The following is a 13,928-nucleotide window of genomic DNA, read 5'->3' on the forward strand; positions in this document are numbered from 1 at the left end:
TCTTTATAGTGTCTTAAAAAACTTTAATGTAACTATGTTGGGTTTTTTTTTTTTTATTCTTAGGGGCTAATAATGATCCAGGAAATAGCAGACTGATTGCATATGCTTCCTTCTGTTTCCTTCCACCCACACTCCCCAAAGTACCCACTAAAAAGAGAGCAAAGGGATAAAAGTGGTGTCAAACAAAGGCATATAACCACAAAGACAAAGAGACTATCAGAGATGCATTTGAAACATTTTGTAAGCCGGAGAGAAGATGGAAAGTGATGTTTAACTTAGCAGCCTGGAGAACTCTGAAAACTAAGCCGGTATTTGTGGGAAAGTCCAAAAGCAAGAAGCCATGAGAAGATCAGACACAACATATGTGTGTCTGGGGCATAGCTGAAGCGAAAATTCACTGAAAGTGATTCACTTAAAGTCTATATAAACCTGAAATCCTTTTGCATGTCTGAGGCATGAAGGCGATTTATTCTCCCACACCCGACAGAAGGTTGAGGGACTTACTTAAGGACTTGGCAAAGAGCAAAAAGTGGGGGACTGTACTAAGAATGAGGAATAAGTGAGGATCTACGTATTGCCAGGTGAGACCATTAGAGTTCTTCTGTCTTGGCTCAGAAAAAATACTTCCAGACTTGTATCCTTTTCCCACGCGACAAAAGGTTGGAGAAATCATCACTAGAAACATTAACCGGCTACACAAAAACAAACTCAAAATGGATGAAAGACCTAAATGTAAGACAGGAAGCCATCAAAATCCTCGAGGAGAAAGCAGGTAAAAACCTCTTTGACCTTGGCTGCAGGAACTTCTTACTCAACATGTCTCCGGAGGCAAGGGAAACAAAAGCAAAAATGAACCATTGGGACCTCATCAAAATAAAAAGCTTCTGCACAGTGAAGGAAGCAATGAGCAAAACTAAAAGGCAACTGACAGAATGGGAGAAGATACTTGCAAATGACATATCAGATAAAGCTTTAGTATCCAAAATCTATAAAGAACTTAACACCCAAAAAACAAATAATCCAGTGAAGAAATGGGCAAGAGACATGAATAGACACTTCTCCAAAGAAGACATCCAGATGGCCAACCAACACATGAAAAAATACTCAACATCACTCATCATCATGAAAACACAAATCAAAATCACAATGAGACACCACCTCATACCTGTCAGAATGGCTAACATTAACAACTCTGGCAACAACAGAGGTTGGTGAGGATGCAGAGAAAGTGGATCTCTTTTGCACCACTGGTGGGAATGCAAACTGGTGTATCCACTCTGGAAAACCGTATGGAGATTCCTCAAAAAATTAAACTACCCTATGACCCAGCAATTGCATTACTAGGTATTTATCCATGCGATACAGGTGTGCTGTTTCAAAGGGACACATGCACCCCAATGTTTATAGCAGCACTATACACACACACACACGCACACACACACACAATGGAGTATTCCTCGACAATCAAAAAGAATGAAATCCTACCATTTGCAACTACGTGGATGGAACTAGTGGGTATTATGCTAAGTGAAATTAGTCAGAGAAAGACAAAAATCCTATGACTTCACTCATATGAGGACTTTAAGATACAAAACAGAGGAACATAAGGGAAGGGAAGCAAAAGTAATATAAAAACAGGGAGTGGGATAAAACATAAGAGACTCTTAAATATGGAGAACAAACAGATGGTTACTGGAGGGGTTGTGAGAGGGGGGATGGGCTAAATGGGGAAGGGGCACTAAGGAGTCTACTCTTGAAATCATTGTTGCACTATATGCTAAGTAACTTGGATGTAAATTTAAAAAATAAATAAATTAAAAGATGTTCAATAAAAAAAGAAAAAAAAGAAACATTAACTAGCTTGAGAGCAAAAATCAAATTCAGAAGGTCTCCCTATGAAGCAGCCCATCTAGATCACTCTAGAGTGAAGCCTACCACTCAACAAATTCTGTCCATATACACAGGGCTTCCAATCTGCCTTTTTTAATACATCATACTTAAATGAATAGTCAAGGAACATAAAATATTTAATTAAAACATCTAAGAAAAAAGAAACCAAAATAGGCATACAGGAGAAAACAGACAGAATGCAAGGTACAAAAGAAAACAAAACTAATATAAAATAAAAACTTCATAATTCATATTCTCAAGAAACAAAAGATACTGTATTCATGAAATGAAAACAGGATGTTGTTTAAAAAGGTACTAGGAACCTAAAGAGAACCAAAAAGACCTGTGTAAATTAAAAATAACTAAATAAAAATGTAACCAATCAATTGAGAAATAGAAGTAAAGATAACTCTCAAAAAGTAGGAACAGAAGAAATGCAAAGTTGGGTCAGTTCAGAAAGTCCAACATTATACAATGGGAGGTTCATTTAAAAAGCAGAAGAAAAGAATAACTCGAGAAAATTTCCCAAAATGGAAAGAAGTATTAGGATTTTAAAGCCCCTCCCAATTTCCCAGCACAAAAGATAACAATGAGCTACACCAAAGCATATGACATTGTTCCACTGTCTTCCAGAGGTAATAAAACAGGTCTGCCCGGATGATGAGGGATCTACGTGTCAAAGCAGTTCTCAAAGCAGCACTGGATGTTAGAACTCAGTGAATGGAGCAATGCTTCAAGAAATTGTTTGGAGGACACCTGGGCTCAGTCAGCTAAGTGTCCGACTCTGGATTTCAGCTCAGGTCATGATCTCAGAGTCCTGGCATCCAGCCTCGAGTCAGGCTCAGTATTGGGCATGGAGAATGCTTGATCTTCTCTCTCTCCCTCTCTCTCTACCCCTCCCCTAATTGCTCACACACATGTGCTCTCTTGCTCTCTCTCTCTGTGTCTCAAAAAAAAATTTTTTTGAGAGGAAGTGATATGCAACTTTGAAATCTACACCCAGGCAAAAGATTAAGGTGTAATAGAACATTTCCAGATATTCAAGAGCAAAAATTTAATCCCTAGCTTTCTTGGGAAGCTCCTGGATTTATGTGCTCCAACAAAAAATAGTGAACAGCCTAAGAAAGAGGAAAGCATGGAACATGAAGGGTGGAAAACAAAGAATCCAATGTAAAAGAGATGCAAGGAACCCTCAATATGAGAGTGAAAGGACACAAAAACTGTTTAGGAAGGAGCAACCAGTCCAATTTGGAGCAGGAAGAGGAAGTGCTCTGAGAGGGATATCCCCAAGAAAATGATGTAACAGAATACATGATGTATTTGAATGCACTGAAAGGATAGTTAAACCCTGGTAGATATTTTGAGAATAAGTTAATGATAGGATCATAGGAACTAAGAAAAAAAAATGAAGGCAATTATAAACTCCAGAGAAAACAAAAATGAAAATGCAACCATAGTAAAGTATTAAATGTTTCATTCTCCCTTTTTTAAGAACAGCTGTATTGAGATATCCTTCATATAACTTAAACTTTACCTTTTTATAATGTTGCAAAGTTCCTTTTAAGAAACAGATCCTGCCTAGTCCTGGGCCCTTTTAGATACTAAAAGCCTCACTATGGTGGAACATCTGACCATGATCCAACAGATAAGCATATGACTCGAGCTGCTTATAATGAAGTGGACATACTGTGAGATTGAGCCCCATGTGGGGCTCTGCGCTGACAGTATGGAGTCTGCTTGGGATTCTCTCTCCCTCTCTCTCTCTGCCTCTCTGCTGCTCACGCTCTATATCTCAAAATAAATAAAAAAGAGTTAATTCTAGGTTATCTCATTGGTTCTTCTTTAATGTTTATTTATTTTTGAGAGAGAGTGAGCACAAATAGGGGAGGGGCAGAGAGAAAGGGAGACATGGAATCTGAAGCAGGCTCCAGGCTCTGAGCTGTCAACACAGAGCCCAATGTGGGGCTGGAACTTACATACTGAGAGATCATGACCCTCGCCAAGGTTGGCCGCTTAACCAACTAAGGCAGCCAGGCATGCCTCTAATTGGTTCTTTTTAAGACTCACCTATTCTTACCACATTTCTGCCTATGTCTATTTTGTAATTTCCAGTTCTTCACATGGATGTTATTTACCAATTTATATCACCAAAGATCTTAGTAATACTTAAAGTCTTTTTTGGATTGTTCTGGTATCCTGATTTCTTCTGGAGTGAATTCACCTTTCAGCTGCTGATGCCAGTGACTATCTTCATTAGCATTAGATTTCTTCATGTGCTTTGGAATTTCATTTTGCAGGCTCAACGTGGAGGAAGGTTTCTCTTTCCTCATCTCCCTTTATCCTTTTCTCTGACCCTTAACCCTTCTCTGTCTACAGTTTTGCTTGTCTCCATCTAGCCCTCCAGGATCTCCAGTCTGGAACCGAGTCTTGCGTGGACAACATGGCACAAAAGCACAGCAAGGGCGCTGGGGGTCCAACCACTGAGCTAACATGTAATCTGGGCTTGTATCTTTGTGTCTGTCCTCTGTCTCCCCAAGCACACAGCCTTCACACAATGGCTTCAGGCTGTGCTCGGCAGCACCTTTTTCCTGCAAAGAAACAGTGGAGGTGGTTCCTTCTTAATCAATCAAAAGGAAGGTATTCAGTCCCTCCTCTCCATAGGCACTGAATTCTCACGTACCCCAATGGCTTTGGGGCCTCAAGCCCTCAAGAACCACAGGTCTGTTTCCACTCATCACTTCACACTTCCGTCCCTTTCCTGGCCCAGATTAGTTCTTTTCATGACTTTCCCCTGGGTATATTGTTTTAATTTCCCTGTTCTTATACAGCATCGATCATCAATCTGTATTTGGAACAGAATGTAAAATTAAAACACCATCTCCGTTGGAAACCTATTAATTAGAATGTGAGTTTAGATATAAATTTCCAGTAGCTTTCGAGGTGAGGGCAATCACCAACAGTAGATATATACATCACATTTTGATGATAATTGAGCCACATCGGTAAGTAACTAAAAGGACATTGTCTCACTATAATTCGGCTTAGATGTATAACTTATTTGCAGTGACTTTGGATATTCATCTTTCAAGAAAGTATGGAGCTAGAAGAATCCACCAGCGGCACAAGGGACTGGAAATGAAACCACTGTTATTCAAGAAATGGGTAGCGGTTTCTTCTTAACAGACAATGGGCTAAATACAGAATTTTTTCAAGCTCAAGAACTGGGTAACAAGTAGGCGGAGGAACACATCCCTCTTGCCTCTTGCTTTCTGACCTCCCTCCCTAGCAGTGCTGACTGCTGTCAGAGAAGAAAGCCTTCCTCAGATGAGTGGGACCATTATGTAACCTTGCCTGTTTCTGCAAGCTGCTGGCTCGCTCCTGGAAAGAGCAAACTCCATAAATAGCAGACACTCAGCAGTTATAGCATAGACCAGGGGGAGTAACCCCATAAGAGCAAATAAACATACAACACCCCACCTTGGAGAGTCTAGGCAAATACATCAAATGCATTTGCCTTTGGGTAAATAAAGATCCACTGACTGTCCAACCCAATCTCAGTGGTAAGTTCCACCCTGGGGTGATATTTTACTGCTATTGCCCTTGGAGTCAGTAAATATTTGTGTGGAAAATATTACGCAACACCCTGTTCCTGTTATTCCTACACCACTGGTTTCTAGAACCTAAAACATTTTTGCAAACTTACCTTTACTTTGGCACCGACCCTTTGTCTCTGCTGGGCTTTTTCCAACATAATTCTCAACGCTCGAAAAGTTTATTAAATTTGCAATTTTGAAGCGAGGAAGAGTGTTTCCCTTCACATAAAAACAGACTCTTAATTTTGCAAAGAGGCCAAGACATATCGTGTGCTCTATTATTCCTAGCTTGGAAGCTCTGTGGGCAAGACGTGGCTGGAGAAGATAACGTGCAATCATTGTTGCTGAGGCACAGCAAAGAGGGGACAGAGGCTCTCTGCACACAGGGCACACCAGCGTGCGTCCCTCAGCAGCCTTAAGAAACAAGGTCCGGACTTGTTCCTAAATCCTGCTCCGGCTCAGCGAGCAAAGAAAGAGCAGTACCGCAGACTGAGCTCAACCCTGCCGTGACCTCCTGGGCAGGTCAAGGGAAGGCTGTTGTTCTTAGAACTAAAATGAGCCCCGGGCATTTCCAACTACTCATGAGTAGACCCAAGGGTCTAGGCATAGTTCTGAAGATGTGAGTGAAAAACACAACCTGAAAGCGCCCTCTACAGTGAAAGGCTGGCACTGAAAGGACCTTGGGGGTCACAATGTGCAGCATCTCCCATCATTACTCAGATGGAGAAGCTCGGCCCGGAGGGCTAGGCACCTTCTGAAACTGCCGGAGGGGGTCGAGCGGGGGTGCCGCCCCTGACCCACCCCCGGTCCTCTCTCCACTCCTAAGAGCTCCCCTCTAACAAGGGTCTCAGATGAGGGTCCCACCTCTCATTCTATTGGACTTCATTATACCAGTGAGAAGCGATCACTTCCCCGGGGAGAGAATAAACTTGTTTCATGGTAGAAAAGGGCTCCAGACAGTGGGCCTGGCACGTGCAAAGGTCTGAAGGCATGAACAAACATGAGCGTGGGTCATGGTGAAAATTCACCATGGCTGCTGAGGAAGTTCCTCTGCATGTGTGTGCATGTGCGTGTGTGTGCACACGCCCGCAGTGAGGGTGGTAGTGATGGGAGACAGGGTTCAAACCTAAAACCAGGGTCACAAAGGACTTTATAGGCTGTAGCGGATTGGATTGCTTCCCCCTCAAAGTTGTCAAAGCTTTGAGTCCTAGTACCTGTAAATGTGACCTTATTTGGAAAGAGGGTCTTTGCCAATGATCAACTTAGATGATGTCATTAGAATGGGCCCCGATCCAATATGAGGGCTGTCCCAATAAAAAGGGGACATTTGGACAAAGAGACAAACAGGAGGAAGACAACACGGAAACACAGGGAGAACAGCATCTGTGAGCCAAGGAACGCCGGCGGCTACCAAGAGCCAGGAGAGAGACCTGGACCAGGTTCTCCCTCCCAGCCTCAGCAGGAGTCGACCCTGCCAGCACTTGATCTCAGACTCCCCAGCCTCCAGGACTGAGACAATACGTTCCTGCTGATTAAGCCCCCTAGTCCGAGGTAGTCCCAGGAGACTCCTCCATATGCCAAAGTAAAGAGTGTGGATTTTTAATCCCCAGGTGAGGAAAGGTGCTGAAGGGTTTCACCTGGGGGCTTGACACGGTCACCACGACTTAGAAAGATCTTTCAAGGTCATACACGGGCCCGTGGACCAGAGCAGGAAACACGAGAGGCAGGAGTTTATGCAGAAACTGCTGAAACAGATCACGTAAAACACAGCTGAATGAGGGCAGGGGCAGTGAGGAATGGACAGGACAAGTTTATGAGATGTGAGGAGATAAATCAGCATGAATCATGTCCGTGTCACCAGAGGAGAAATGAAACCAGAAAAGGCCACTTAACGTGAAGCCACTTTAAGAAGGACCTCAAATTTTAGGATAAATAGAATAATAGAGGGAAATGTTTGATTTGGATTTAGTCTTTAAAAATCACACTAATACGTAAGGAATCGACTTTTTACCTAACACTGAACCAAATGTAGGTGGCGACTGCGGTTGGGCAGACTCATTTGTAGAATGAAGACAGAATGGATTGTTCTGTATATTCATTTTTTCCCCCTAAAAAACTTGTACAAGGACCCACTAGGGCTGTCTTCACTTTCAGAGCAAGATCAGGAACTGGGTTGTTTTTACAACCGGTTTTTACAACAGTGGCGTCAGCCCCGCCCCCGACCCCTGTGCTGTGCAAACCCCTCCTGTTTCCATTTTCTGCTTAATTGTCCACCTGTCCACTTGTCCCCATGGCCTCACCTGCCAATGACTGGGCCTAGAAAGAAAAGACACAACTGGGTGAAGACTAACCTTATGTTGATGTGGAATGAGCGTTGAAAAAGACACAACCTTATGTTGATACGGAATGAGACTTGAAACCAGAAATAAAGCACACTCCAAATCTGGGGGGTAATATTTTCTTCTTTTTACCCTTCTCTGTTTATGGCTGTGGAGCCGTGTGCTTCGCCAAACTGCACTCACCATTTAAACCTGGTATAAATTCCAAATCACTTCGTTTCCAGAAAGACGGCTGGTGTAGAGAAAGGGGAGCTCGCGCCTGATTCCAACCTCAGGGGAAAACATGTCGGGAGAGTAAAGTTCGCTTCTTCCCCTCACTGTTTCCCCTTGTCCCTTACTCCAGCTCAGACAGACAGCCGTCCGCTTCCACCTACAGAGCCTCAGGGGAGGGATGTGTCAGGGAAGGAAAACAGAAACCCTGGCTTTTCCAAGACTGTCTGAGTCACTGGTTCCAACGGCTGAGAACCCTGGACAGGTGATTTGGATGTTGAGGGTTTATACAAATAGCATAAGTGCCATAGAAGTGGATGTGTGCTCAGAACAGCACATCCACTTGATGTGCTTGACGCTCTTGGAAAGCTCTGGACACAGTTTGCGAAGCAGGCACCCTGAGCAGGAGTTAGAGCAGACCTTCCCCAAACCCCTCCTGTACGACTCTTCTGCAATCTTGGATGGTCCTACAACGCGGGAAGCCCAGGGTGGGCAGGGGTGGGGGAGAACGGGGAAGCAGATTTCCCTGTGCTGTTTCTGGGCCTAGGTCCTAACTGCTTCCCAGTGGAGCACAGCAGAGCACAACAAGATGGCTGGAACACAAGTCAGGAAGTCCCTGGCATCTCCTCGGCCTACAACGGAAGTCAGAAATACGGTAATGGGTACAAAACACTGTGCCTGGTTCTTCGCAGGGGTGTCCTCACCGAAGATGAAGCACACACAGGGGCAGGCCCTCCTTCTGAGAGCGTGCAGGTTGGAGACGCAGATTCAGAAGGAAAGGGCCCACCCGTAGGATGGGGAGGGCTGGATTCCTAGAGTGCCCTGGCTTATTCCGTCCCTACCCCATCACCCTCAGACCATCAAGGCAGGAGTTTTTACATCACAGCCAACACATTTCATGGGATCAATATGAGAAGGGTCAAGAGAATTCCAGAATCAGACTTATTTCCTGAATAGACATAAAATACACCTGTCCTTAGGCCAGCCAGTATGGCCGGAGGAACACAATGACCTTCTTCAGTCACTTAGGGTCCTAGACGTAGCAAACTTGACTTTGGGGGCTAAAGGTGCCTCATTAGATGGGTGACATGTACCAAGAGGTGGTTCAGAGAATCTGGCAAAGAGGGAGGGGAGCTGCCTGGGAATAAGATATTACTCTTATCCCTATTTTATTGTCTAAAATATAGATATTTTGGGCAACTGAGTCTTATCATGGAAGTATGACCAAGACAACAAAGGGTTGGGAGAGAAGAAGGAAAAAACTGGGGGTTGGATCCTGGAAGTTCTTGTGCGAGAAACTAATGCTGCTGAGTCAAAATCCTCTGCAGCCAGCAACACCTGGGGAGAGCGCAACATGAGGAAAATCTACCCTCCCTTCCAAGAAACCTCCCCGGGATCTTCTACGGATTTAAGCAAGGAAGAAGATTAACTTTCAGAGTCAACCTTTCAGACCAAGGAAACCAAATAAGACAACCTCACCTATTCTTTGGGGCTTACAAGATCACACCCCACAACCTACGATCTAAGGCAAGTCAGTGGGAAGGATAATAACCAACATGGGGTGAATTCTAGGTAACGAGTAGGAGATCACTCAGTCGTTCAACAAATACAGAACGTAGGCTAGGTGACCTACCTCAGGTGCACCTACAAGCCTCTGTGCACACGTGGGGGTCTCTGCAGGAGAGGGTGTTCCCTTCGGCACAGTGTCCCAGGAGCGCAGGGCAGCACGTACCTGGGTGGGCAGGGTTCCGGGTTGCAAGCCTGGCTCATCGGAGGAGGGCGGTGGACCATATCACACAAGGTGTCACTGACTGTCTGCTGGGTCTGGGTGTGCAAGCACACGGCTATCGCTTCTTGATGGCCTGGAGGTTGGGAAGAGGAAAAAAAATGCAAGTGACTTAGAATAACTCACTGTGGGGGGAAAACAGGGTCTTGGGACTTCTTTAGCCATTGCCTTTTGAGTATATTGCTTGGCTGTGGGCTGCATTTCAGGGTGCGCATGCAGACTGGGCATCTTTCAAAGGCTTCCAGTCTTTAATATTCTCTCAGTCACCTTTTCAACTCAGCACCACTACCCTCTCCGCCCAAATATACTCACCTTGAAACATGAAAGGACGTCCCGACTCCCCATCTACCTGCAGACTTACCTGTGTTCCCAATCCGAGTCCCCCCAACCGAACCACCCAAGTGTTCTCCAAACCACACACTAGTAGTTCCCGGAGAGGGATTTTCACGTCAGCCGCGAAAGAGTGACATTTTTTCTATGTCACTGCATACGTGCTAACTTTGATGTACAATCCTTACTCCAGCATTCATTATGGTCTGAACTCCTGTTCGCTATTACTATACTTCGTGATATTGCCATTGCTGGCAGAAACAACAGTAATACCTCCCATCGGGAAAGCGCTCTGGCGTGTACGAAGTGCTTTTGCGGGCACCGTTTGGGCCCACGGGAATCTTTGGAGGTCCAAAGAATGGTATCATTATCTCCATCTCATTAATTTAATAATAAGGAAAACTGAAGCGTAGACAGAAATTAAGGCAGCAAAAAATGGTAGACTCAAAACTAAAAATTAGAGGGGTGCGTGGGGGGCTCTGTCAGTTAAACGTCCGACTTCGGCTCAGGCCATGATCTCACAGTTCGTGAGTTCAAGCCCCGCGTCGGGCTCTGTGCTGACAGCTCGGAGCCTGGAACCTGCTTTGGATTCTGTGTCTCCCTCTCTCTCTGCCCCTCACCCACTCCCCCACTCATGCTCGCTCTCTCTCTCTCTCTCTCTCTCTCTCAAAAATAAACATTAAAAAAAATCTTAGGGGCGCCTGGGTGGCTCATTAGGGGCGCCTGGTTAAGCGTCTGACTTCAGCTCAGGTCACGATCTCGTGGTCTATGGGTTTGAGCCCCGCGTCAGGCTCTGTGCTGACCGCTCAGAGCCTGGGGCCTGCTTCGGATTCTGTGTCTCCCTCTCTCTCTGCCCCTCCCCTGCTTGCAGTCTGTCTCTCTGTCTCTCAAAAATGAATAAACATTTAAAAAAGTTAGATTTCCTATCTCCTACGTGAGTGCTCTTTCTCTGTACTCCAGGGATTCCAAAATACAATACAGTCAACCGGTCAAGGCAGAGACTGTGCAAATAGGAGCCCCCACAGGCACGTTTTTCCTTTGAGGCCAGCCAGCTCTGTCTGACCCCAAAGCCCGCGTCCCAACCACTATTCTTTGTCTGCTGACACAAAAAGAATCACTGAAAAATCAGAACTGGGAACGAAATATAAATCAAAGTTTTGATGAAAAAAAAAATCAAATGAAAATTGCAACAGCAACGGACTATACTATTTGAAATATGCAAATGTATTCAGTTTCATGCAAGAATGTGTGTTCCGTTATGTTTGAAGACCGTGGTTCTCCTTCCAAATGCCATGTCTCAATTCATCCATTTTACAATATTTTACAGAATGCAGAAGAGGCCAAAAGAATATATAAAATATACATGTGTGATGTGCAGTACTTTCTGCTATGTTTTCTCCTTTCTATAGTTGTAATCTTATGTTTCCGGCCATGGCAGGATGCAGTCTTAAACCTCCAAGGATCTCCCATGAACTACTTTTTAATAAATACTGGCTAACTTGAGATACAAAGGGGACACGGCTACAAAAATGTATTTTCCAAGGGCAGCCACAAGAGTATCTTCCATCCCGCATACTCGACCTAAAGGCTTTTCATTTCAAGAGGCTTGATAAAACCTTTACCTTCAAAAGTAAACATAAAAACATATAAGTTTGCTTCACCTTTTACTTGGCAAAATTTGGGTGACAATCATGATGTGTTTAGAAGCTATAAAACAAAGTGTTGAAATCATGGTGTAATTTTCCTAACAAATCCTTTTGGAAGCATGAAGCAACACCCATCAATTCACACTTGACCTTCTACAGCGTCATGACGAGAGGGTCTTTTTGGAGCAGAAATAATATTCAAAGCCTTCGTCAAGAAATGAATTAATGATGGGGGGGGGGGGAAAGGGACTCTAAAAAGAGAAATGGAGCCAATAAATGAACTGACACATTTCCTTCTGTTGAAGGTTAGAGTGAGTTGGGCTCCTTGTTCACAAGTCTTGACTGATTCAACATGCCAAATAACATAATTCTCTCTCTCTCTCTCTCAGAAGAAGAAGAAGAAGAAGAAGAAGAAGAAGAAGAAGAAGAAGAAGAAATACCAAGAACAATGAAGAAATCTACTCACTCTCTCTCTATCCTTCTTTCTTTCTCTCTCTCTCTCTAAGAAATACCAAGAACAATGAAGAAATCTAGTCTCTCTCTCTCTCTCTCTCTCCCCCCCTCTAAGAAATACCAAGAACAATGAAGAAATCTAGTCATTCTCTCTCTCTCTCTATCCCTCTTTCTCTCTCTCTCTCCCCCTCTCCCTCTTTCTAAGAAATGCCAAGAACAATGAAGAAATCTAGTCACTCTCTCTCTAGCCCTCTTTCTTTCTTTCTCTAAGAAATACCAAGAACAATGAAGAAATCTAGTCATTCTCTCTCTCTCTCTCCCTCCCTCTTTTTTTCTCTCTCTCTTCCTCTCCCTCTTTCTAAGAAATACCAAGAACAATGAAGAAATCTATTCACTCTCTCTCTCTATCCCTCTTTCTTTCTCTTTCTCTCTCTCTCTCTAAGAAATACCAAGAACAATGAAGAAATCTAGTCAGAACCTTTCAATTACTATCCAGTATTTGATACATCAAGTTGTAAAATAAATATGAAAAAATGAATAAGAAAAGTATGTTAATTTAATAACCAAGTAGCCCTGGGCCCTAGAAATAGATGTAATATGCTCTTTTGAAGCACCAATGGAACATTAACAAAAACTGGTCCTACATCAGATTATAAGGCAAACTGCAGTGAGTTCCAAAAGCCAGAAGCAGGTAACATTCTCTGACCGCAACAGAGTCCAGCGATAAATGAATAGGAGCCAATTGACCGCTCAAATCCAACCATTAGAATTTTCCAAAAGTCAGTCCCTATATAACTGCTAGGTCAGAAAGACAGAATGGATTACACATAATCTTTGACCAGAAAGAAGAGAGGAGAGAGGCTTAAAGCAACCTGAGACCAGATGAACAACTCTTTTTTGTTTTTTAATGTATGTTTGTTTGTATTTATTTACTTAGACAGAGGGGGCGGGGAGAGAGAGAGAAGGGGAGGAAGAATGACAAGCAGGCTCTGTGCAGTCAACACAGAGCCCAACGTGGGGCTCAATCCCATGAACCATGAGATCATGACCTGAGCTGAAATCAAGAGTCGGACATTTAACCAAGTGAAACACCCAGGTGCCCCCGGATGAACCACCCAATGATAATTTCAATATTGTCATGAAAAGGATGACTTTTTCCCCCCAAGAAAACCTAAATTGAGGAATTTACTTAAAAATTAAAATCTTGAATATGACAATAAGCAGGGGGTGTGTGGGGGGGTACTGGAAATGATGTTAAAGATCCAGCCATGATGCCTCTCCCCTCAATCCCGCCCCCGGGAGGGAAAAATAAGAATGAGATTCAGACACTTGCAGGAACCAGTGCTTTCAAGCTTCTTGGATGGATAATATCCATGACATAAACTACTGAAGATGGTTGAAAGGTACAAAAGACTCCAACTCACATTTACAAAAGGACGGTAACCCTGATGTCGGGATCTATAAAAGAAAATAAATGAACACACCTCCCTCGTGTGGTGTTGCCTTGTGAGGCAACCAGGAGTGTGTGTTGTATTCCACACACAAGCCCAGGGCCATATTGAAAAGAAGAGTTAATACGTGTTTTCTTTGTGCTCTCTCAGCTGACTGGCCACTGTGAACGAGTGGATGCCACTCTAAAGTCCCAGGGAACGAGAAGGAGAGGAAGCAGAGTACGTTCTGG

At 43.8% G+C, this 13,928-nt stretch overlaps 1 protein-coding gene across 1 annotated transcript in view; it reads right to left on the minus strand.

Annotated features, from left to right (window-relative positions):
* Positions 1 to 13,928, minus strand: part of ADAMTSL3 (ADAMTS like 3) — a 351,345-nt gene that overhangs the window by 90,290 nt on the left and 247,127 nt on the right. The window contains exon 16 of the mRNA XM_032593550.1: positions 9,765 to 9,894. Coding sequence (XP_032449441.1) covers positions 9,765 to 9,894 — 130 coding nt within the window. The remainder of the gene's footprint in view (positions 1 to 9,764; positions 9,895 to 13,928) is intronic.

The sequence above is a fragment of the Lynx canadensis genome, chromosome B3 (genome assembly GCF_007474595.2).
Source record: "Lynx canadensis isolate LIC74 chromosome B3, mLynCan4.pri.v2, whole genome shotgun sequence".
Classification (NCBI taxonomy): domain Eukaryota; kingdom Metazoa; phylum Chordata; class Mammalia; order Carnivora; family Felidae; genus Lynx; species Lynx canadensis.